The sequence below is a fragment of the Electrona antarctica genome, assembly GCF_951216825.1.
Source record: "Electrona antarctica genome assembly, chromosome: 9".
Lineage (NCBI taxonomy): Eukaryota > Metazoa > Chordata > Actinopteri > Myctophiformes > Myctophidae > Electrona > Electrona antarctica.
Genome location: NC_136790.1, coordinates 23,264,294 through 23,289,656, shown reverse-complemented (window position 1 = coordinate 23,289,656; position 25,363 = coordinate 23,264,294). Strand labels below are relative to the sequence as shown.

At 41.3% G+C, this 25,363-nt stretch overlaps 2 protein-coding genes across 2 annotated transcripts; one reads left to right on the top strand and one right to left on the bottom strand.

Moving 5' to 3' along the window:
- Window positions 1-319: 319 nt before the first annotated feature.
- On the top strand, window positions 320-12,781 carry nudt3b (nudix (nucleoside diphosphate linked moiety X)-type motif 3b). Its single transcript, XM_079509222.1, has 5 exons — window positions 320-612; window positions 2,321-2,431; window positions 7,595-7,639; window positions 7,727-7,811; window positions 9,091-12,781. The coding sequence occupies exons 1-5, from the start codon at window positions 514-516 to the stop codon at window positions 9,285-9,287; spliced, it is 537 nt and encodes a 178-aa protein (XP_079365348.1). The 5' UTR covers window positions 320-513; the 3' UTR covers window positions 9,288-12,781.
- A 1,811-nt stretch (window positions 12,782-14,592) lies between these two features.
- On the bottom strand, window positions 14,593-17,566 carry rps10 (ribosomal protein S10). Its single transcript, XM_079509223.1, has 6 exons — window positions 17,408-17,566; window positions 16,469-16,618; window positions 16,006-16,180; window positions 15,378-15,458; window positions 14,960-15,015; window positions 14,593-14,683 (listed from the first exon to the last, which is right to left on the bottom strand). Exons 2-6 carry the CDS (start codon window positions 16,616-16,618, stop codon window positions 14,639-14,641), a joined length of 507 nt encoding a protein of 168 aa, XP_079365349.1. The 5' UTR covers window positions 17,408-17,566; the 3' UTR covers window positions 14,593-14,638.
- Window positions 17,567-25,363: the final 7,797 nt, after the last annotated feature.

The window sequence follows — 25,363 nt, the reverse complement described above, 5'->3', positions numbered from 1 at the left end:
TACATCTGGGCGCTGTCCATTACCTGAGGTGCTGAAACTGGATGATGAATCAACTTTGTATTGCATTCATTTCACAACATAAATTAAATAAAGGCGAAGGGTGAGGCCAATGGCATTTATATAGTTGACACTATTACTTGGAATAAAATCGAACTTGAACAGCGTAGTTAGAGCTAAAAGTGCCACTTCTAACCCCGGCAGCTATAATGTGGTACAACAGCCTTTTTTCCCCATCACCCGATGCTTGAATTCTTCAAATACGATACGTAATATTCTTACGCTCGCTTGGGTGCGAAAGGTTAAATTACGTCGTGGGCGTAGGTAGCGGCTTCTGGTAATGGCGACCGTGCCGTAGATGTGTGCCTAGGTTTGTGAAGATGAAGCGGAGAAGAAGTTATCTCTTTTAAGCGTATAAACGCCGATGTTCCCCCCGCAGGAGGACTTTGCGTCTCACATTTCAGCGCTCTCTCTATTAGGGGTCCACTTTGCTTGCTGTACTTTAGAACTTTAGAGATGATGAAGCTCAAGTCCAACCAGACCCGGACGTACGACGGGGACGGATACAAGAAGCGGGCCGCCTGTCTGTGCTTCAGGAGCGAGACGGAGGAGGAGGTGAGTCCGAGGAGGAGATTTATTCACGGCCAACATTGACGCCTCGTCGCGCGACCGGGCTCGTTCGACGGAATCGACGCGTTTCCAGTTGAAACGAGGTGTCAAACGAGTGTCACGTCGACATTTTTCACAGTAATAACACGTCATTTATGTCGAACGACACGATCGCGCGGACGAAGTATGACGTTGGGCCAGGCCCGGCTGAATGGATCCCGTGGTCTTCTCTCTGTGAACCTGTAACGTTACATAATCAATAATCAATCGGCATGTGTTGTGTTTCTAGCAGCTGGTACAGACATGGCCTTGGCGGGCTTCTGCTTTTAGTGTTGTTTCTGGTCAAGCAGCAAAGTATTATGTAAGCTAAGTTGAGCCCACCACCACACAACAGACTAGCTGGCAGCTAGTATGCTGGGCATTGGCTCATTGAGCCAGGTCGTTAGCAAATAGCAACACGCTATTGCTAAGGCTACCAGGCTAACAGCTGTCGAGTACAGTACAGCGACCACACATCCCAGATCCCATCACAGGACAGACGGGGATGGTTGTTGTGATTTCGTTGTTTGTGTTGATAAACGGCTTAATGCTATTTGATTATCAAGAGTCCTCTTGTAATGTTACTGTTAAATCGGTTGGCCCACATGCTAAAGCTCTAAGACTAACATTGGCTCCATTATGGTATATTAGCATTAGCCTTCATGGACCAATGGGATCAGTAAACAAATCAATTCTGAGTCAAAGGGTGTGAAACATAGGGTGTGAAATGACCAGTGGCTAGTGCGATTGCAGTAAACGCAACGTATGGGTTTTTTTTAGGCGGCGCCAAACAATTATTCCATAACCATAGCCTTTGTACTTTAGATTCAACATGTGCACATGCCATTCAAATGCATGTGCATTTCCTGAAAGGGGGGAAATAATAGAAGTTTAATTTTTGCAAGCTGGCTGTAACCTGGTCCCTAGGCAGGCCGTCTCAAAGGTAGCTTTGTATTAACCAGGGAGGAGATGACACACAAGGCACATTCATGTCTGTTCATGTTTGTATGAGAAGAAAATCAATAATTGACTATAATGGTCATTTGGATTACAGGAAACATATGGTGTTTATCCATGACATGGAACAGCTATCCTACTTGGCTGGTACCAGGTTTAGAGACAACTGAAAATATAGTGAAACATTGTTAATTATATCAAGGCTATTTGTAGAACCAAACTTATGACAGAACTGCACACAAACTTAGAAGAACTAGTTGCAAATACAGTCTTAATCAAAGTGCAGTAGGCCTGTGGTAGGAATAAAGTGACAGCATGTGTTTAATGACACCTGGAACCATATTGACTCCATTATTTCACTTTATCTAGAACTGGTACTGGAGCTTTTTAGTTTTAGATAACCTAGATTCTAGGTTATCTAAAAAGCTCCAGTACCCGTTCCAGTTGTTCATCTTAGGGCTTGCTTCATGGAGCATTGTACCTGAACATCTAGCTCTCTATTGTCCTGTTCTCTGACAATTCCTTTTTAAAGTGGATGATGTCTCTTCATGTTGCTCAGACATCAGATCATCTTGCCCTTTTGTGTGTGGGCTTCTTGAGGATAAGGGCATGGAGAAGGAGAACTAGCATATTGTGTCCATCTGTCTAATATACTCTTGTCTGTCTGTATATAAAAGCATTGCTAATTATAAGCATTCTTATTTGCAAATGTTTTCAGGTACTACTGGTGAGCAGTAGTCGGCATCCTGACAAATGGATTGTCCCTGGTGGAGGAATGGAGCCAGAGGAAGAGCCCAATGTTGCTGCAGCTCGAGAAGTGTGTGAAGAGGTTAGTTCTCTTCTTTTAAGGAACTCCTATAGGAAACATACTGTAGAGAGCAATGGTTCCCAAACGGTGTGCTGCACACTGGCTGGTGTGACTCTTGAGACAAGCCCAGGTGTGCCTTGGGATTTATATAACTATACAAAACGTTATATATTTTTTAAGCGTACAATATTAGCAGTCATAAAAATATACTTTAACCACTTACATCACATTATGGGCATGTCATTACAGGCAAACCTTTTTTTTAATTTATTTTTTGAAAATAGCAGTTTTGAAAACCATTGGTGTTGATCAGTGGTTCTCAAAGGGACCATGGTCCAGGGACCATCTGGGTTTCTTGGGGGGGTTCCAAATGGACCCTTACAAGTCTGTAACTCAGAGTTATGGGGGTCCTTGAAATTAAAAGGTTTTGGAACCACTGGTGTAGAGATGACTAGAATAAAGATACCAAGGATTGAACAGTGATGAGGAAAAAGGAATAGACACTGGAGCAGCTCGGACAGTTTGCAACTGTTGTCCCTGTTCCTGTGACGCACCAGACCAGCCGTTTCAGGCTGAGGTGCATTGGTAGACTGACTAGACTCCCTTTGTGATTGAACAGTGATGTTTCCATTTCCAACTAACTATCAAAAGTCAGTGTAGCCTGTAGTTTCATGGGGCTCTGACATTAAAAGTATGAATTTATCATTTGTTGCATAAACCTTTTATTCAGGTGTTGCTCCATAAAAATGTCTTGTTTGTGTGTCAACATGACTTGAGTCATTATTGTTGAGCAAAAGGGTTTTGCAAGGAAGTATGACCTACTCTACTGTATGAAGTGGCCCTTAATATTCCAATGGTGTGGCCAAGGGGCCCATGAGTCTGAAGCACTTCCACTAGATGGCTGGCACTTAGTTTTGACATCACTGGTGAATCCTTCTTTATTCTAGTTAGAGATATGCTAGGCCTGCACAGTAGTGGCAATTTTAGTAAATGACTGCGTTCTTTATAACTCAGTCTTTTGAAAATGTGAAACAGAAACACACCATAGACATAGAAGATTACCGTATGTAAATCATGTCCAGTTTTGTTTTAAAAACACAGGATATTATGTTATTAACACTCCGATTGCCTGGGGTTATTTAATCCATTCAATCATGGCACCCAAGCGATTTATAGCAACGGAGCACTTTTACCGACGGACCGGAAGTTATACCGGATGTGGCTGGAGCAGCTAAATGTAGCCAAAACACTCTAGAGGCGATCGACAACAATGGGAGGCATGATTAAATCGAACGCGACTAGCGACTGGACAGCGGGGGGCCGTCTAACACAGGATATTTTCTTAGAATTGGACGGGATGATTTAGATCGAGAGTTATTAACGTTTTAAGATTTTCGTTCTCCTCGGCTAAACAGGGGGGGAACATTTTCGATGACGTCTCACTGTTGCGCAACATCCAGGATTGCGCTCCTAGGCTTTGGAGCGATGCGATCGGTTTTCATATCAATAAACTTCGTCTTTTGGATAAAACGGCGTCCTGGGTGTTACTAATAGAAAGGACGGTGAACTTCGTCCTGGGCGATTGGGGTGTTAACCAAAGTGCCATGGACTCTGCATGGCAGGGGCGTCGTCCTCCCTGAGCCAAGCTTGTGCCTGACCGCAGACCTGAATAGGACTGGGTGTTACAGAATATGTTCATGGAGAGGATTGGGTGCACATCTTTTGCCTGAATTTAGGCCAGGTGCTGGACGTTAAGGCATCAAGTCAAACATCAATGAGAAAGAAGGAACGTCCGCACACTGTTTCTAGAGCTCCACAGCTCTAGAAACTTTATTTAATAGGCTTTTTTCATATAAAGCTCTAAAACCAAGTGTGCGGATGTTCCTTCTTTGTCTTTGATGTTACATAATATGTCTAGAAACATTACTCAGGGAAAAGTCCTCCCTTAGACTCTCATTGGAGCACAAAAAATAAGTTTGAGTATATTAAAATGTTTAAATCATGTCAGTATTTAACACTATGCCAGGCCTAACAACCTTGTTGTCAGTACTGAAACCTGTTTCACCAGGGCAGAGAGAGCCTAGGTGGCAACATCTACAGTAAGCTACAGTACATCAGTGTCATGTTTAAAAGCAGAGTTTAACTTTTAAGTGGCAAAGGGAATCACACTGAGATTGTGCATTAGGTTTCCCAGTGGTTTAGTGCACCGAGTGCAGCTGTATCATCCTTTAATTCCTGCAAAGGAAGGAACAATGAGCCTTTATTGTTTGGATATCTTCTGTTTTACAGCAAGAAACAGCCTTGTTAAGACAGGCCTACATTGTTGTCTAAAGCTTCCAATTTATATGAAACTATTTATTTTACATGTGAAAATAGTAGCATTGTTTGGTCCAGTCAAGTGGTTTGCGAGAGGGTGACCACTGACCATAGCTGAATGGGTAGAGAGGCCGTCGGGGAAACGGTGTCCCTGCACAAAGCACTTACACCTTAACTGCTCTCCAGGCGCTGTGCCCATATTGCCCTCTGCTCCCAATGGCTAGGATGGATTAAATACAGAGGACACAATACATTATGTGCAAATGTACTGTGACAAAAAATACATTACAATATGTTTCTACTTTCTATTTAGTTTTATCCCAGTGTGTTTGGACCTTGACTGTAATTAACCAGACTAACCCTATATTTCTCTTAATACATCCATGGTTACCCTGTAGCAAATACTTAAGCGTTGTGGAAAGCACTTTCACTTTTAATAGTTAAAAATGTAGTCCATGGCACTAATAACATCCTGTAATCCATTATAATATCCTGCGTTTGTAAAGCTGATTGATTATTTGTCTTGGTCTTTTGATATTTAGAACAAAGATAAAATACTTCTCATCCTAAATAGAAGTCAGTGTTCTGCTTATTTAGCTTTTAATGTGCCATTAAATAAAAATGCAAACTTTCAGGGTTGGGGATCAGGGATGTTTTAGTTGTAACAGAATGTAACAGAGTGACAAATAAAAGCCTTTGAATGCACACACGGCCAAGGCATTGAATTTCACCCGCCTGTCAGTTGTTGGCAGACTGCTGACTGCATAAAGCCTATTCTCTGTCTATGATCCCTCACACTGATGGATGCTGATATCATCTCTTACTCTGGCTGCTACTCAGTAGATACGGCAGCTACCAGGACCTTGTCGCTTGCCAACATATTTTCCACCGGGCCAAGGTCTATGGTTGGACTTGGAAGTGTCACATTGGTGTCGAAGTTTGTTAAAAGCACTAAAATGGTCCAGAAACATATGCCGTTGACTTGTTGTAAAATGGTCTGCTATTTGCTCCTAACCCCCTTAATGTAACAGAGTGACAAATAAAAGCCTTTGAATGCACACACGGCCAAGGCATTGAATTTCACCCGCCTGTCAGTTGTTGGCAGACTGCTGACTGCATAAAGCCTATTCTCTGTCTATGATCCCTCACACTGATGGATGCTGATATCATCTCTTACTCTGGCTGCTACTCAGTAGATACGGCAGCTACCAGGACCTTGTCGCTTGCCAACATATTTTCCACCGGGCCAAGGTCTATGGTTGGACTTGGAAGTGTCACATTGTTGTCGAAGTTTGTTAAAAGCACTAAAATGGTAACGCAGCAACAGTCCAGAAACATATGCCGTTGACTTGTTGTAAAATGGTCTGCTATTTGCTCCTAACCCCCTTATTGGGCGGTGGTGTAAAAGGACATACCCTGATCCTATACAGTAGCTAGCTTGATCTGATAGTGATGGTGATTGACCGCTTATGCTTTGGTTTGGAGGCCTGCCAGGGATGATAGGGCAGGGACATGAGGCCCAGGAGCAGGCCAAAGGTTATATTGCTCTACCTCATCTTGTCTGGCTGTAAATGTATACCCTCGATACATATAGTCTCTGACAATGACAAGATTTTAATCATTTATTTTGAATATGTGAGCTGGGAAGCATTTTCATTTTCACCAACACACTGGTTTGTTTTCTTTTTTGCCTTATTACCCAATGTCTTGGCACTTTTCTAAGCCTCTTTATGACATACAATGTGGCTGATAGTCTACTCTACAGAATGTAGAGCCGAGACTGTGTATGGTGCATGGAGTCAACATGTATTTATAGGCCGAAACTGGAACCAGAAGAAGCTGCGAAGATGTCAGCAGGCACTTGGCTCTGTATCCAAACCTTGCCTGCTATCCACCTTTGGGATAAGTCAGGCCCTTGTCCAACTCCAAATCACTGTTGCTGCCACTAATGGCAGGCAGCAGTGCCATATTCTGTGTGAATTGAAAAGTGCAATATAAATAAAAATGTATTATTAGTGCCCGAATAATTACGGTTTGATTAAGATTGTATTTTAGTTGTTTCTTTCTTCCTCCCCAGAATCAATACTATAATTTGTGGTGTTTCACAAGACCTTTACTATTGTCAGCTGACATAAAATGAATTCACAATCACCTTTCTTTGTATATCTTGTTTTACACTTGCATTGCTAAATCATGCTCCTGTCCATATCCTTATTGAGCCCTTAATAACTATCGGCAACATGAAATGGCTCCATTTGTCATTCAATTAGAAATATTGTGACCTTTGTGTGGCTTCGGTTCTGTGGTCTGCAATGGGATGAAAGTGATTATTAGGTTAGTTAGACTAGTCATCTGTTTGTCTACCTTTTTATTTCAAATGTAAGTCTGCTGTTGTGATGTGGCGCCCTCTGCTGAAAAACAGCTAATCATTTATTTTCTTTTAGATACAGTATATAAGAAAAATAAGCTACATTTCATGTAGAAATTATTTTATGTGGTGTATTTTAATTATTTATTTTATAATTAATGCTTGTAATCACTACAATAAAATACACATGTATTTATAATTATTGAATAAATGGTAAATACAGACACTAGTACATAGCCATGTGGCCCATAGGACTCAGGAGCCTATCTCCTGTTTCTATAGCATGAGGATACAGTGAACATTTCCCCAGTGAACCCTGACCTTCCAATCTCAGGGTGGAGACACTTAACGGTCACTGAGTGAATATTCATTCCAAAAAGTAACCTTGCAAATAACATGAAAGACTATCTGACATAAATTACGTTGTGCTAATTTCTCTTTTTCTTTTTATGAACAAAACAGGCTATTCATTTAAATACTTTCTTCATTTTGCTCAACAGGCTGGCGTAAAGGGGACTTTAGGACGCTTAGTTGGAGTATTTGAGGTGAGCTTTTCAGATGTCATGTTTTATTTTATTTGGTGTAATGTTCTGTGGTGGGCTGCCTTTAAGTCTGAATGTTTTCCCCAACAGAATGAAGAGAGGAAACACAGAACATATGTCTATGTTCTTATTGTGTCTGAGGTGTTGGATGACTGGGAGGACTCGCTGAACATTGGTAATGTATAACATTTGTTACTTTAATGCTTTAATGACTGGCTTTCTCTGGGCCTATTTGATATCACAACACACAAGGCTTTATTTGTGTGATTATAACATCAGCTCTGTTAACACCCAGCTCTGTCAAAGTAAAGCATTTGTTCTCCGTTCAACAATGCCAATAAGTAGTTAAAGGTCCTATAACATACAATTCAACTTTTTCAAATAGTTTGGTGTTTTTTGGGCTCTCCTACTGTATGTATTCTATCCATACAAAGACATTTTTGAACAATCAGGCTTTCTCATCGTATAGGGGATTTTATGTAAATTCGTCTCGGAAACAGTTCATCAGATTTGGTCGTATGGTAGATGTCATCCATATCGCCCTACTTTATATAATCCCTCCCCCTCTTCGGTCTACAGTTTCCAACTTTGTTTGCAATGTCCGCCAATAACACCATGTTGGTTTTTCACGGAGGCGTGCAGAATCTCCTTCGGGTTTAGAGTCTCTCTCCCGGGGAAAAAGGGACACAGGGATCAGAGCTGGGGAGCGGACCTGTGGGGTATAGGCAGACGGGAGAGGTAGCCTAGTTAGAGGAGAAGTAGCCTCAGAGACAGCAGGCGTTTTGAGCAGAGGTACCGTGAGCGGATAGTGTCTGTAGGAGGCGAGTTGTAAAATCGGCATCGCCTCTTAGCGTACCATGGAGGGATCGAGACAAACACCACCTCCCCTCCCATGCCCAACAATTAGCAACACATAAGTGGGGAGAAGTTGAGACACTAGCTGCTTTAAGACCAGGAAAACATTGCAGCTTGTTCTTTCTTTTTACTTTTTATTTAAAATATAGATTCCCTATCGAAACTCCTGATTGCACCAACATTGTCCTTGTACAGTAAATAGTTTGTGCCGTTTCAGTAAGATTATGTTTGTCATTTCTGACGGAGGCGATCACAGTGCTGTACTTTGCGGTGAGACGAGCCTCCTCAGTTGGACAGACCGAGCAGATTAAGACAGGCAGTGGAAGCAAGCATATGTAACACATACACAGTGCTCCTCATTGTGGTTCTGCAGCTAAAACTGCTTCAGAAGCCAGAAAGAAAGTTCATGGACTAGTTATATCAGAGTGGTGAGGCTCAAACCATTAGAAATAAGTTTGAGGGACATAAACAACATGATATCAATTTCTAAAGCATCATTTCAGCAGTCCTTCACTGTTGCTGTCGTCGATGCTGTCGCCTCCTCCATCCGCTTGAACTCAAATCTGACGGCTGCCTGTGTTGCTCTTCTCTGTCTACAGGAAGAAAAAGGGAGTGGTTTAAAATAGACGATGCCATACAAGTGTTGCTGTGTCACAAGCCTGTGCAGGCCACCTACTTCGAGTCTCTCCAGGAGGATTGCCTGACCAGCAACGGAACGCCCTTGGTGGCAACGATAGCTGGGGACCTCTCCCCTACCTACAACATCAACCAGAGCTCCGAGACGGATATCAGATAACTAAAACACAAACACTGACGCCCCCCACTCACACCCCTCCCCAGGAGCTTATGCCACCGCTCGCGCTCTTACTTGTATCGGTTTTCGGTATGTTATTTTTTTCTTCTCTTTTATCTCAATAAAAATAACATGGTTTGCCTTGCCAACTCCTTGGTGCCAGTATTGTGGCACACACTTGATGACAAGTGAATATTCTAAAACACTTTGTAAATGTCATCTTTGACACCCCATCTTTGACCCCCCCTCCCCTGTGTCTTTTTCTTTGTACTGAGAATTGCATGAAATGTTCCCACTATCCTGAACCCCCCCCCCACTCCCATCCTTACATTCTACTTCCTCAACACGCCCTTAGCGTGGAGTTTATTGAATGCAAGAACTACTTTTTACTGTTGTAATGTAAAAGTGTATACTTAGTGCTTAAGCTGAAGGCTTTCCGTGGTCTTTTTAAATGTCTCCCTCTCATTTTTATTTCTTTCCTTTAGTTTCTGTGGGTGAATGTGCTCGTGAGTATATCCTCCTCTTGTAAGGATAGGAAATGTTCTGTCTGAATGGACTGAATTGTGGGAAGTGACTTATCTTTGCATGAGCACTGTTCTGTTCCTCTCGCTCTAACTTGGGTGACCTTGGTGACCTTTCTCATTTTTTTTTTTTTTTTGTGGTAATTTTTTTGTCACAGAATTGGAACTATTAAGCCCCTCGATGAGGTTCTTACCAGTTTTTAAGTGTCAAGTATGCCTCTCCCTCGTTTGGGAAGCTAGCCAATCACTACAGGTTTCACTCTCGAACAGAGGATATACTGTATATGAGTATAGAGAGAGCGAGAATGTTAATGCACAAATGTAAAATCATCTTAGTGTCTTTACCTGCTATTTAATCCCTTCAGTCTGTATTTTTATTTTCCTTTTTTTTTTTTTTTTATCTCTTGAGTTGAGTAGGTTTTGAATGACTGCAATGTCTTCCTCTGTATGCTAAGAGGGGTATAAAGCCTGATTTATGCTTTGGTGACAAAGTGTATTTTCAATTGGAAAAAGTGTCTAATACATGACGACTTTTTCCTGGAATTACATTATTTGTCAAGCTAAATCATGCTTCCGGAGTGGTTTTCAAAAAATGATGGGCTCGTAAATTTCATGCAGCACATATCACTTGTTTGTTTTTTGGTTTGTTTTTTTGTTTTCCAAATCAATTTCCAATGTTTTTACACCTCACATTCAGTTTGGTTGATAGAAATTGTTTACATTGTGTTTAATATAGTAGCACTAGACAGGTGTTTTTTAAGATTACTTTTTAGGGCACTTTTCAGTATGATTCATGATTGATTTTTCTTTTTAAACCATCATTCTTTAGTATTTAATCTGCATCCCCAGAAACACTCAAAAACAACTGCTTGACATTGAAAGTAAAGGAATCTAAAATGCTGTCTTTGGCAAGATGCAGAACAAACAAGCCTTGTACAGTTTGAGACCTCGTTTTTAATATAAATATGTAAAATGCTTTTGGATACTAGTTTTTCTTCATTTTTGTTTTGATAATTTCTTTCTCTTTCACGTCTGGCAAAAGTCTCTTTAGCCAAGCTGCGTCACTTGCCTCGATGCAGCCCAGAGCAGCTGGCTCAATACTGTGAAACTGGAGGCGCTGTAGATAGCATGTAAGACTTTTTTTTTATTGTAAATTGTTCATTTCTGTATAGATCAAAAGGTGAGAGTACAAATGACAACGCTTCTTTAACACATCTGTGAGTGCAACATGTCATGCAAACCGAGGGCCAGAATTATCTACTCGGATCTTAAGAGTGGCATTGGCTTTTTAAAATTCATTGAGGATTTTCTCCTTGATCTGAGAGATGGCATACAATACATCTTAAGGCTGTAGAACAAGGGATGCTGCTGAATTGGTGTGGCTAGGAGTGATGGGCCTAATTAGAATATTCTGAACGTTTTCTAAGATCTGATGCTTACATGTAACCATATCCTTTGTTGTTGTTATACTGTGTATATACGCCTAAGTGAGATGTTAAAAAAGCCCACCTCCACTTAGGAGTTTCCAAAACACCTAGACTACCATTTAGGCTTACAGTTTGACAGGCCTGAGACAGTAGCAGAGGTTGTGAAGTAGTGGTGAGTGACTAACTTACTGGGTACTAGACAAGCCTCTGGATTGCTTTTATAAATTGTCACTCCATAAAACTGGGCATGAGTCAATTCACTAGTAGCACCACTCCTTACATTAATGATAACCCCTAATCTCTGTGTATCTTGCAGATTATTACTTGAGTATTTTATAAATCTCTTGAAATGCTTGAGACTTTGAACTAGCATTTTTATTGCTTTGCATCAGGAGGGTGTGGTGGCCAAAGTCCTCATTTGTAACATCCTGGTACTTTAAATTGTAATACTTTACATGCCAATTTGACCTATTGAGTCTAAATTTTGTATGTGTACAGTTGATGTTAACAGGATGAAATTGTACACGGCTGGTGGAAATTCCAAAACTTGACCCTCTGTGGCCCGACAAGGGACTAAACCAGGTGAATGGTGATAACAGCTCGATGTGGGTCACAGCTGCTGTCAACATGAATGTGAGGAGGATTTTCACAAGTACAGGAGGCCAATGACTGAACATTTATGACCACTTGATTTTGTTTTCTCTCTGTGATTTTCTCTCTGTTATTGACAAGATAATGTCTTGTACATAGCTAACGCAGCACCCTTGCAAACCAGAGAGCCCTTCTCTCCTCTGGCTTTGGTCAATGATGGTTGGTGTAATCTTGCCTCCTTAATCTTTGACTCCAAATTCAGTCATTTCATAAATCTCAGATAAAGTAGATTATGGACGCTGAGGTACAGGGGGAGCAGTGAATAACGAGGTAATGTCTCTTGAGTTGAGTTGGAGCCTATATGCATCCTTACTTTTCTTACTGAGATTTCTAATCCATCATTGGATTTGACTGTTAATTTTTAATTACAACAATGCTTAAGAACCATTAAATGAATGACTACATTAAATGGATGCATTTAAAACAAAGAGCTGGTTTCAGTTCAAAGTAACGTCCTTAATTCCCAGTGATTCTTGATTGCTATTAATGGCACCATCTAGTGGTTAAAGTAGATATACCATAAAAGCACATCACTGTAAAATGATGATCATCACATTTTCTGCAGTCACAAGTTTCATTTAGCATAGCCCCTGTGGAAGTTATATTTCTTTCATGTCCTTAATTGAGCAACCTTAATAGTAATTCTAAACTTCATTAAAAATGTTAATGTACCTATAAAATACTTGGAACTAAATTGAATAACGCGTGCACTTGTCGCCATTGACCTCAGCCTTGAAGTTACCTACAGTACATATTTGTTGTAATTGTATTCTCCAAGGTATGTGTCACTGGAATTTTCTTTTCCTCTTGTCATTTGGGACTGTGGAATAAACCAGTGTGAGAAGACTGAAGATTGTAATATAAATGTGCCAACAAATAAAACACCAGTATTTCACAATTCAGTCCATTGTCTGTTAATGTAGCAATCTATCCCGATTACAGTAGTAGCAAGTTATTAGCCTGGTTTTGGCCAGACTGATAACATGGATTCACTCACACCTCGAGTGAACACCTGAAAGTATTAGTGGCTAATGGTGACTTGACTTTGGTCAAGAATTTAGATGGGATGGGTATCTAATCGAACGACTACCAGGAATATCACCATCTACTCCATGTCGTTATTAAATATTTTTTCGACCAAAAACAGCTAAACAGAGCTGTGTTGAATGATATGCCCCTTTTACGAAATGTAGAGTTCATTCCTCCAATGTGTGAGTGGTATGATTACAGTACAAATCATTTGATGGTTTAAGTCAGGGGTGCCCAAAAGGTAGATCACGATCTACCAGTAGATCACAAAGGCTGTGCAGGTAGATCACATGATATGCCCCTAAAGAATATTTAATTTAAATATTTGACATCAAAAGGGCCTGTCAGCTCAAACCCACAATGCAATATTTTGAGGTTGTAGGTTGCCGTGCACAAAAACGTTTGTAGCATTACAAATCAAATACAAAAAACTCCCTCTATTTCCCATTCCAAGTGCATTGGTCTTATATGTAACGCCAGCTCCGCTATTCCAAAGCCCCCTCAGGTACATATTTAAACTATTTTGTAGATCTTGTTGAGCTGGTCATTTTGAAAGTAGCTCTCTAGTCAAAAAGGTGTGGGCACCCCTGGTTTAAGTCTTCCAGAACAGACTATATTACAAGAAATAAAGCCATAGAACCCATTTCATCTCTTTGCACACTACATCAAATTAGACACTTCATAGCAAAGGAAAATGGGAACTGGAAATGAATTCTATTGGATGACACCAGGTAAATATTAAATGTCAAGAGGGGTTTAAGACTCCTCTTGCCTAGTGTCCTTATTTCTCCAGAATAAGGACACTAGGGTTCAACATTCTTGTCATGACCACTCACTGCAGGACACCAGATATACCGCCTTTCTTCTGTATGCAGTCTCAACCCCACCATTGATAGCCATTAAAGTGTATTAGCTGGGGGCTCACCGGCTCAGCACAGCTTTGAAGGCTATGTGCTGATGTATGATTGGCTGATTGCCAACTACTGACTAGGCCATAGGGGCTGTCTGAAAGTTGAACACCCAGTTGCAAAAGCATGTCCTGAGTTTTACAAATAGTTTATGACTGAATTGAATGCTGAGCTGTACCTTGCTTAATGTAAATCACACTGGGTTAAGAGCATCTCCTAAATGCCTAAATGAACGCAGCCATGGCTGAATAGAGGCCATCTGGGAATCAGATGATCCCTGGGTTCAACCAGTCTGTGCTTATAACCACTAACTGCTCCAAGTGGTGCCCAAAGCTCCTAATAGTATAAATCAATATATCCCAAAGGTTGGGGTCATTAGTTTACTCTCCAGGTGTGAAGGCTGTATTGGACGACATTGACTGCTTCATGCAGTGGATCATTTCTGACCATATGCAAACTGCAGTCCAAGATGTCAAATACAATTACTATTAAGATGGAATAAACACAGCTAACATGTGGGTAGTGACTAGTAATTTGCCAATATGCTTCTGTTGACCTTAACATGGGTCAAATTTAAGTTACCCAACTTTGAGGAGTTTATACAGCTTAAGTTACCATAGACGTTTAACATCCATCAACAGATGCTCAGTCATGGTGGTTTAGCAACTGGCAGCCCCTATGCTCACTGGTAGAGATATGCCTTCATGTACAGTATAATGATCTCCCAATGTCATGGCTAGTGGTACGTAAATAACCGATACAAGGTCAGGCATGTTGTATTCTGACATTTATTGTACAAATTATGAACAAATTGGAATTTACTGAGGCTGCTGTCCTCCTCTGCCACGCCCAAAGCCACCCCTCTGAAAAGAAAGAAATGTGTCAAATTAAACAAAGGGCTACAATTACATGCAAGACAGACTTTAACAAGCCTATATTCAGTCAATTTACACCTAGAGGTAGTTTGTTTTAATAGAACAAAAAGACAAGCAATTTCCACTCCCCAGGGAATGGAAATCCCTCCTTTCCATCTTCAAGATATCACACCATCAATGGGAGTCAGAACTCAAGTAAAAACATTTAAGCATCTGAGAATGAATTGATAAGTTCTCTATTGTAATAATGCATAGTACACTTACGAACTGAAACTCAGTGGCTGCACCAGCTCCTGCCTCTGCTTTCTTGTCAGCACCAGCTGGAAGGCAAATTCATTATTATAAGTGACAGATTCCCTTTACAAAATAAAGCTACTCAACATTCACAAACACCATCATGCAGTCTACAAGCCAGCCAATTCACTATATTCATACGGTGGCCATTTTGCCCTTATGCCACACTTGGGCACCCCTGCAGGGTGGCGTTTCTTCCCAACCCGCAAATATGATGCACGAGCAAAATGTCCACTGTGTGAATGTAGTTTGTGCTGGTTCTTCATGTGACATACAAGGCCATTTATATCATTTACCAAAACTCATTTAGCCAAAACAGTAGTAATTGTACTATATAAACAACCCAGTGTAAAGTAATGACTGGTACTGGTTTTAATGCTTTACTTACCAGGTGCAGCAGAGCGCCTGTATGAGTCTCTGTCAGCCTCTCCTCCACGGTTAAGGCGGGCAGGCCTCTCTCCCTCCATACCTAGAGAAAAAGATAAAAGTAAAGTAAAATGTATAACTCACCTGGATAACCTGTAACTTGAGAAAGTCAAATGAAAAGTATATTAGTTTTTACTGTAGTATCAGTTTTCAATTTCTTATTCAAAAGGCGGACAGAAGATCAGCTGGACAACAATGTGTTATGATTTCACAGCGATAGACACCCTTCCAAGTTAGCTTTTAGTGGTGTGTGACACCCTTTAGTGGTGTGTGACACCCAATGAGCAAAGTAGCCCCAAAATGCCATCATAAAATGTCTCTTTGAACAAAAGTCTGCAACTTAGAATATCAATCAACCTTTATTTATATAGCACATTTACACAACCAAAGTTGACCAAAGTGCTTCACAGTAGACAAAAGTATAGAAACAATGTATAAAAAAAACATGGTATAAGTGAAACATTACCATTCCTCTACTGTCGAAAGTATTGCCAGCATAGACATTAGTAGCTGGTCAAATAGCATTCATATAATTGATCTCAATCAAAATCTTTCCTTCCAACAGCCAGCATAACATTTAGAGAACCTACCCTTGGGCCTGGGCCTTGCGGTCTCAGGGCGAATCTGGCGACGCAGGGTGGCGGGCACAATCTCAGGGGGGAGGTGGAGGAAGTCCCTCAGGTACTGGATGCCATCATTGGTGAGGTACCAATAGAAATGGCGCCACGCAAACTGCTCCTTTACGTACCCACACGACTTCAAGGACTGCAAAGACACAAGCATGCCCAACATGCATTTACATACACATGATAAGACAAGCTTGCACAAGTACAAGCTTAAAATAAAATAAAAGATACAGCTTAGGTTCTAAATCTGACTTATCTGCAAGAGCAATTCAAATGTAGTTAGCAGTACAAATTATGTATACAAGCCTTTGGCCAGCATATCAAAACAAACATTACTTGCTGTACAAAACATCACGTGGCAAGTGACATCAGTAATATGAGCATAACAGCATGACCCATATAGCAATGAATCGACCCAATTTCTTACCAGCATTGCTTTCATTACATGAAGGTTGGGCACATTCTTGTCAGAAAGTTCTGGATGCTTGGCCAGGTGGACATCCTTCTTAGCCACCATGACCCCCTCCTTGAAGAGGAGCTCATAGATAGCAATGCGATTCTTCTTGGGCATCAGCATCTGTCAAAGGCAATGCGAGGACGTTACCCCAAATGACTTGACATACAGCCCCGGGAATGTATATCTAATCTCAACTCGACATATGGCCCCCAGGAATGTGTGCCTGAACTTGTTGCTTGCACAGCAGTGTACATATAACCTTAAACAACCCTAGTAGACATACACACTATATTTCAACACATCCGGGCCCACTATCTATATTGTACACAAACATCTAAACTAAAATGTTCATCTTGCTACTTTAATGCCATTTTGTAACCAGTCTACATTATCTAGGAACCGATAAACACAATTTTACTCTTGTGTTCCTGGCAATAGATCCAACTGGCAATAGATCCATGGCTATTTGAGATAAACGAAAAATTGTTTCAACTCGTTATTAACGGGATGTGAGAAGATAGCTTCCATTGTGTTTTCGTGTTAGCTTCAGTAGCTAGCCATTTCAGTCGTATTCCGCATAATACCAAGAGTTGTCAGGTTACATTTACACGTCAATTGCGTTTTAATAGACAAGCTGAGGCCACATAATACAGTTAACTATTAGAATTAACAATCATAGGCGGTGTTTGACAGAAGGCAACAGCAGACTAGAAAAATGGCAGTCGTTTGATGATCATATCCGAGCCGAGTTTACTCGTTGAATTCTAACAATATATTACAGTTTTGACGATAAATATGCTCGGGAATTTGTTGACGATATAGATTCCCATCACCAATCGACCATAAATATTTTATAACCCATAAGATGTTTAAGATTAACTTAGATGGAGAAGGCCGGCATTTCCTTACCTTTCCACTTGGTATGAGAACGGAGCCGGAAAAGGACTGAGCGTAGATCACCAGCTGGGTTTATTGTCGCTTCCTGTGTCCGCGGTATTATATCGCCCTCTCCTGGCCCGGGGGTGAAGGGAGCGTAGAATACGTCAAATTAAATAAATAAAAATAAAATACATTTTAAAGTTGTATTCGTGTTAGTATTTTTATTTTGTTAGATTTAAAAAAAATGTTCTAGTTGTTTTAGCTATCAGAGGCAGACTGGCAGTTACACTGTGTGTGCTTGCCTTGGCTTGCTCGTATTGTTGGACCATCCCCCATCCAAACTAATTTATGCTCCGTCGCACGACGGTGTCGCGCGTCGAAAATAGCAAACATACAAGCTCACAACGCGCGGCATCTGCCACACGCCGTGGGCTTGTAGATCGCTGCTTTGTTTTGACGCGCGACACCGTCGTGCGACGAACTATGAATATGAATGGGGGCCGGGGATCCTCCAGCAGCCTCCAGGCGCCTCGCCGCCCCTTTCAGCAGCAGCAGCAGCACCACACACGGAAGAACAGCAACGATACAACGGAACGGATCCCTGCCTGAGTCCCCAGCTTATGAAGAACATGATAACCTATTGATATCTGCAGACGTCAAACACTCATTTTGTGCAGGTATGTCATTCTTTACATCATGCATTCATTCATTATAGTTAACTGATGATGGACTAGGCTATGCATATGTCTTCTTCTCCTTTTTGGAATGATCACTTCAAGCTGCCAGTGAGCCACATCTATTATTCTACGACAGGAATTAACATGATCGTCAACCTGTGTTGTTCTCTCGTCTAGGACGAAAAAATATATAGGACGACGTGAATCAATTTCATACAAAATTCGCCTAGTTAGGAGGCCTATAACTTTACAGTTTATCCGTTTGCACGTACACTAATATAGTAATTTAGGTGTTTATGCCAAGTGGGCTATGCATCTGAACCGCTGCCAGACAGACTTCCCATCAATGGCATGCCAGCCTATAAAGTACTGTTGACTCTCTCGCTGCATACTTTTTAGCAGTTGCTGATGCTGACTTGCTGTGCACCACTTGAAAGCATACACTTGCTGCTGCAGCAGCCAGCAGAGTACTGCAAATGCCCCATGCCCTCATCAAAGATCAGGTCTCTAGGGGGGGTCTCCGCTTCCAGGGGAGCCTGTTTCTGAGTGATTTATTGTTTGAGGACCAGCTGGTGGTGGTTACGCAGTGTCACAATTGCCTGAGGTCGCTGACCTCCATCTGTAGTCTGAGTGACTTTCATGAGAGCTGTCCAGGGTACTGATCCCTCTGACGTCACGATGAGCCTGGTCACTGTCTGTCGATCTGAAATGTCCAAAGCAGTGGTTCTCAAACTTTTACATTTCAAGGACCTCCCTCTCAGAGTTCTCTCCTATCCTGCTAAAAGTTCAATTTAGAACCCCCTCAATTAAGGAACCCTGAGGGTTTCTGGACCCCGCTTTGAGAACCACGCACTGGCCTAAACTAGACATGTATCCTACTGAGTTATTACAAGACACAGCAGTCAGATGATATGATTTAAAAGTGTTATAATATTTTTGTGTTGATGTTTCTCAAAGCATCTTTTATTATGCCTAATGCAATTCAACAATGCATGCCCATGTCTGTATTGTCTTGTGGATAACACAGGTTAAAGGTAGCTCTGGTCCTGCATGCCCATATCTGTATTGTCTTGTGGATAACACAGGTTAAAGGTAGCTCTGGTCCATTGTGTTAGGAGGATGTCTCCTTAACGCTATGGTACTTCCAACTTCCTGCACACAAATGATAGTCTGCACTGCCTGTTGACTTCTATACAAAAATAAAAAAGAATACTTTCGCTACTCACCAATACAAAAAGAAAATATTTTACCAGAACTAATACATTCTAATGAATAAAAGAAATGGCTTATTTTAACAAATGGGAAATGGGAACCACCTTTTTTAAAGGGCTTGGGGATTGTCATTTGGATTCAATGTGTTGTTTTTAGAAGAGCATGAGCTCAGTAGTAAACTATTCTGCTTTATAATGCAGATAACTCAGCTAAATATTATAATTCTGACAGGATATATACTGTAACACAAACAAACACAACTATGTTAGGCAGAGAATCATTTTGATATAGGAAAAAACATTCAGAGATGAAATGAGTGAAATGGTTTCTAATTGTTCATTTATCCATGTGCTCATCGTCGGGTTGATTTTAGCATGAATTGGTTACCTATCTGTTTTGAAGATATACTATTTTACTTGTGTATTGAATTGTATTGATGTGAAAATAGAATGGCCAAGGTTCATTGGGAGTGCAGAGAGAGAGAGAGAGAGAGAGAGAGACTTTGGTGGTTATGAATCTGCATCTGCACCTGCACACATGTTCATTAAAGTGCCCCTATCTGTTTGAGTGCCTGATTTGATTAATTTAAATGACAAATTAGGGCAACCTGTTTGATTTAAAGTAGCCAGTTGAACCCCTCTCCCCTTGATAGGAGGGATGACAGATGAGGATCCTTAATCTAATCAATTAGGCTAAGTCATAAATGGTTTTCCCCCCCTTGCCAAATAAAAGGCGGATTTGACTGTGGTATTCCCTAAGCATGTGTCTGTCCCCTTAGGGAGTAGGACTAAAGGGACAGACACTTTTATTTGACCAATTTTCATTTGTATTTACAAGCTTCTCATGATGTCACATCTGGTGCACATACATATATTGGTGCAATTCGTTTTTACTAAAATATTATTAATATATTAATCTAGCTGGTTGCTTAGCTCAAGGTTCAAGGTGCTATCTCTATTGTTATGTCTTGTGCACAGTCAGGAACATAAGAATAAGACATATTTTGTTCTGGTACCTCACAACATTGTAGCAGCATCAATAATAATAATAATAATTACCAGTAAGACGCCTGAGGGCGAGAAGCACGCATCCGCCTGGGTGACAGCAGACTGCTGGGCAAGCACTCTCAGCGCTGGCGCTTTGGAATGGGGGGTCAGATCAACATATCCACCTGGGTGACAGCAGACTGCTGGGCGAGCGCTGGCGCTTTGGCATGGGGGTCAGATCAACATATGGAATGAATTCTGTACTGGCCATCATCATCATCATTTGCATCATCATTCATTGCCATCCTCAGTTGCTGCTTACTGATGCATGTGTCCCTAGCGATGACATCAGGGAACGACAGTTTTCTACCTCTGGTCTGCTTTGAGGCAGGTTTCCAGAGAAGAAGGGAAGATATAACCTCATTGTCAGCTCTGTACCAGTGGCCGGCAAACTATGTTCGTCTGGATCAGACTAGTGAAGAAACACTGGCCATATATGGCCATATATGGAGCGTGTCTTGAGTGTACAGGGTTTGATGAGGTGAGATCAACATATGAAATGTCAGAACAGGTCATATATGGAGATCTAAGGGTGGCAGTGTCTTGAGTGTACAGGGTTTGATGAGGGCCCAGGTAGGGCCGGGCCTTAATTTTCGGGCCTGTTGAGAACTCCGGCTGCCGGGCGTGGCTGCACTAACAACTTTGGGGCAGGCTCGTCTAGAGTTTAAATCGACAGGTATCAGTCAAAAGGGAGACATCAAAGAGGAAGGATGGATGGGGATGGATCAACATATGGAATGTCAGAACAGATCAGCTCCATATATGGAGATCTAAGGGTTTGAGGTCAGATGTAGAGTTGCTGGCCAATATTGATGACCTCAGGGATCTCCATATATGGGCTTAATATTGATGACATGTTTACGAACACGTCACATCATGTGATGTCACGAGGCATGACCATATATGGGGGTGTGACTGACTGACTGACTGACTAGCAATGATTATTATAAAATTGTGCATTTTAACCTTTTAACAAAAAACCTTTTGTTTGTGTCGTCGATTATTCGAATAATAGAAATATAGTTCATTCATTCATTCATAGTAATCGATTTTCATTTTGGTCACTTTTACATATCCTTAACATCCAGTAACACAGTATAATAGGGCTTAACAGATATTAACTAATTCAGAGTTCCTTGTTGCTATTCAGTAAGGTCTCCAAGAAAAAGATTGACAATAAGTGGATTTGTAAATATCATATAATAGACTATGTACTGGATAGACAATCGTTTCACAAAGCTGAAAGGAAAGTGTCCTCTTCAAGTTTCCTCTGCTGGGCCTCAGAGTGCCTTGTGGTCCGGATGGAGCTTCAGAGACATCAGGGTTTTGGCCTGAGCTGTAAAGTAATTGGAGCCCGTGATACTGCGTGATAGGATCCTCACAGGGGAGCATGGGAGATAGGCAGACTGAATATCCTCAAAGGCCCAGGGTTGGCTTTTTTGCCACATGTGCTTCCCCAGGCTGATGACTCAATGAGGATGAGGGTTCATTGTTGTTGGTTTTGACTACTGACATTTTGGAGTATTATATCAGCTATACAGCCAGTTTACTTCTGTTTTAGAATCATTTATTGTATTTATAATTAAGGCTGCAACTCAATCAATCAATCAAAATCAATTATCTTCTTAGTAATTACTTTGTTAATATCTTTTGATTAATTAAATACGGTAATTGCAGAGCACATATTCTGTTGATAATTAAAATATATCAGCAAATCATTGCAAAAAATGTAATTAGTCTGATTATGTCACGGTCCGCTCCTCGGACCGTGAACGTTGACTGTCCTTATTTTGATATTGGACTTTAATATGTATTTCTGTCATTTCACTGATTTCAGTATGTTTTGTATGTATTTGCTCATGTATTCCCGACTGTTTCTCTTTGGTTTTGGTTTTCTGTTACTCTGTTGTTGCCTTAGTTTTGTGTATCTTATTTTGTAGTATTGTTCCATGTGTTTTCCTAGTTTATTCATAGTTATTCCAAGTCCTAGTTATGTCCTAGTTGTTCAAAGTTATTTCACAGTGTGCGTTTTTGTGAATTAAAACCACTTGCATCTTCACTGCTCTGCCTGTGCCTGGTTCATTATCTGAGTCCTACACCTCCAGAACCACATCATGACAGATTAATCATTCACTATTTATAATTCAACACAATATATCAGCAAAAAAAATATCAGCAAAAGCAGCAGTCATTAATTTAATGTATGGTATCTGTGTGCTGTAGGTGGGATCAGAAGAGGACATGATTTCCTGGAACACAGGCTTTTAACTCAGACCTGATTCATCAAATCAACAAGGTAAGGCAAACTGTGTGTGTGTGTGTGTGTGTGTGTGTGTGTGTGTGTGTGTGTGTGTGTGTGTGTGTGTGTGTGTGTGTGTGTGTGTGTGTGTGTGTGTGTGTGTGTGTGTGTGTGCGTGCGTGCGTGCGTGCGTGCGTGCGTGCGTGCGTGCGTGCGTGCGTGCGTGTGTTTTCTTCTATATACAGACGTCTTCACCGCTGTGTGCATTGTTCATGAATCATTCATAAACATTATACGGTGCATTGTTTATGGGAGAAATGCCATTACTTCCGTAGTGGAATGCCTTAGCATTGGCTACCTAGCTGTGCTTAGCACATAGCTCCACCCACCCGTGGGTTTGAGTGCAAACCATTACCACTCTTCTGACATTTTTATTGTTTTATTAAAGTAAGAACAATGGCTTCTATTTCAGCGGGCACATTTTCCAGGAAGAGAAAGGCTATTGGCTAGGAATACCCATTGATTATGTCATTTTTGAACTGTCCATATCCCACCAATGAGACTTGGAGAGAGTAGACGGAAATTATGTCATCATGAGCATTGGTGAGGACCAATTTTACGAAAATATGGTTGAGAATGGGTGAAGTGCTCATTTACAGTACGTGAAATAAAATGCTGATATTTCTGTGCAATTATTAACAGGGGAGCTAAAATGACACTCTCCATTTTACATCGATGTGCCCACTCTTCCTTAGTGCCCACTCTTCCTGTTGCCCGACAGATGGGCTGGTAGAGAAGCGATGTGGTGAAGAGTTCATAGGATTTATTCTGTTTCAATCGATCCTTTCAGGCACACATACTGTAGAACATAACCCTGACAGTACAGCGAGAGCAAATGAGAGGCTGCTAGACGCTGTTGATGAGGGTTTTCTCTGCTCGCCTGGAACCTACTGTAGAACTGCTCACATTATAGCCATTGATAGCGTCAGTGCAAAGCTCTGGAGCCAATGGGGGAGGTAGGAATGGGCGGAGCCGGAATACAGTGCTTGATGTTGCCATGGTAACCGGGTTCTGTAAAAAAAAAAAGAAAAAAAAAAGATGTGTGGGAGGTCATTAGGCTGCATGAATGTGTAAGGACTAAGGGAGTATGAAGGAGATGATGTTAAATGCATGTATGCATTCTGTGGAGTGTGCGGTGCACATACTTGTCGTTGCTGTCAGGTGGAAACCACATGATGGTAACTTTTCAGGAAATGGGGGAAATGCATCCCATGTAGTTAACTAGTCACAAGCTCTTTAATACGTTTCACTGGTTAAATATTTATACAGCCCAACATCACAGATCTATAAGCTCAATGGATAGTGATGCGAGTAATGCGACACACTGTGAGCTTGCATATCAGCTCTTTTTGCTACTTTTGTGTGACACTGTAGTATGATGAAGTAGAGCATTAGGGCACCCGTGGGTGGAATGGAACGACGTACAATAGTGGGTGATTCTTAAGAAGGTTAGTGAAAAACACCCGCAGTCAAGGGGGGATTAAGATGAATTAATTACGCAGTCAAAGTGTTTTTATATGAAAAGAAAAAAACTAATAAATATGGAGATATGAGGTCAGCAACAATATGTGACACACACACACACACACACACACGCACGCACGCACGCACACACACACACACACACACACACACACACACACACACACACACACACACACACACACACACACACACACACACACACACACACACACACACACTGTGTAGCTCATGCTTTATTACCTGACCTTTAAATTGATGGTAAATCACAGAGCACAAAGATGAACCATTCGTGACGACATCAACAGAGGTTGCGTGTGTGTGTGTGTGTGTGTGTGTGTGTGTGTGTGACTGTGCACGTGTGTGGGTGTGACTGTGCTCATATGCACGTGTGTATACATACATGTGTGTGTGTGTGTGTTCTTGTGTGGGCACTGGGCAGATGTGTGTGTGTATGCATTGTATGTGTGCGCCCGTAGCTGCGTGCGTGCACGCGTGTGTGTGTGTGTGTGTGTGTGTGTGTGTGTGTATCATTGATTTTAACAGCTGCACTCTGTGAATGAGTCACTTTGCCCACTTGGAATGCGTTTGTGAGATGCCCGCTGCCCTGCTCTCCACTTTCCTCTGCCAGGGCTGTAGATTGTGCTTTGCATTCAGAAACAGTACAATAAACACCCTGTCCACATTCCATGAGCAATGAACTGAGCATTTACTGAGTCAAAGTAGGAAAGCAGAAAAAAGGTTATTGATTAAAAACAAGACTGGAATGGAGATTTGGCAAATGCTCCAGGCTGCTGATTTGATCGCACAACCTTAGAGGTCGGGAGATTGGCTCTATAGTATCATGTAGAATATCAAATTGTACAGATTTCAAACTAATAATGCGTCACACATCGCTATGACGTTGATCACACAGTTTCTGATGGTAAATGACCGTGCTGCTCGTGCAATGTAGTATAAATTAAGCCTTCCTCCCTCCAACAGGCTATCAGTCCTGATTGCCTATCATGATGCAATCTATTTCAGGATTGCACTGCACAGTTCAATTCATGTTCAGTTAACCGCTATGCTAGTAGTGATTCTTTCGTGACTTCCACCTCATTGGTAGTCCTTTAAGCCAATGGGGAGTCTGCAATGCCTTCCCATCTTCTGAATGCTCATAAGAGCATCAATCACGGAACAGAATTCGCCAACTACAGTAGATACAGACACACGCTACTCTTCAACATTTAAAACTTTTAAATGAACACCTTCAATATGTTTTTCATGC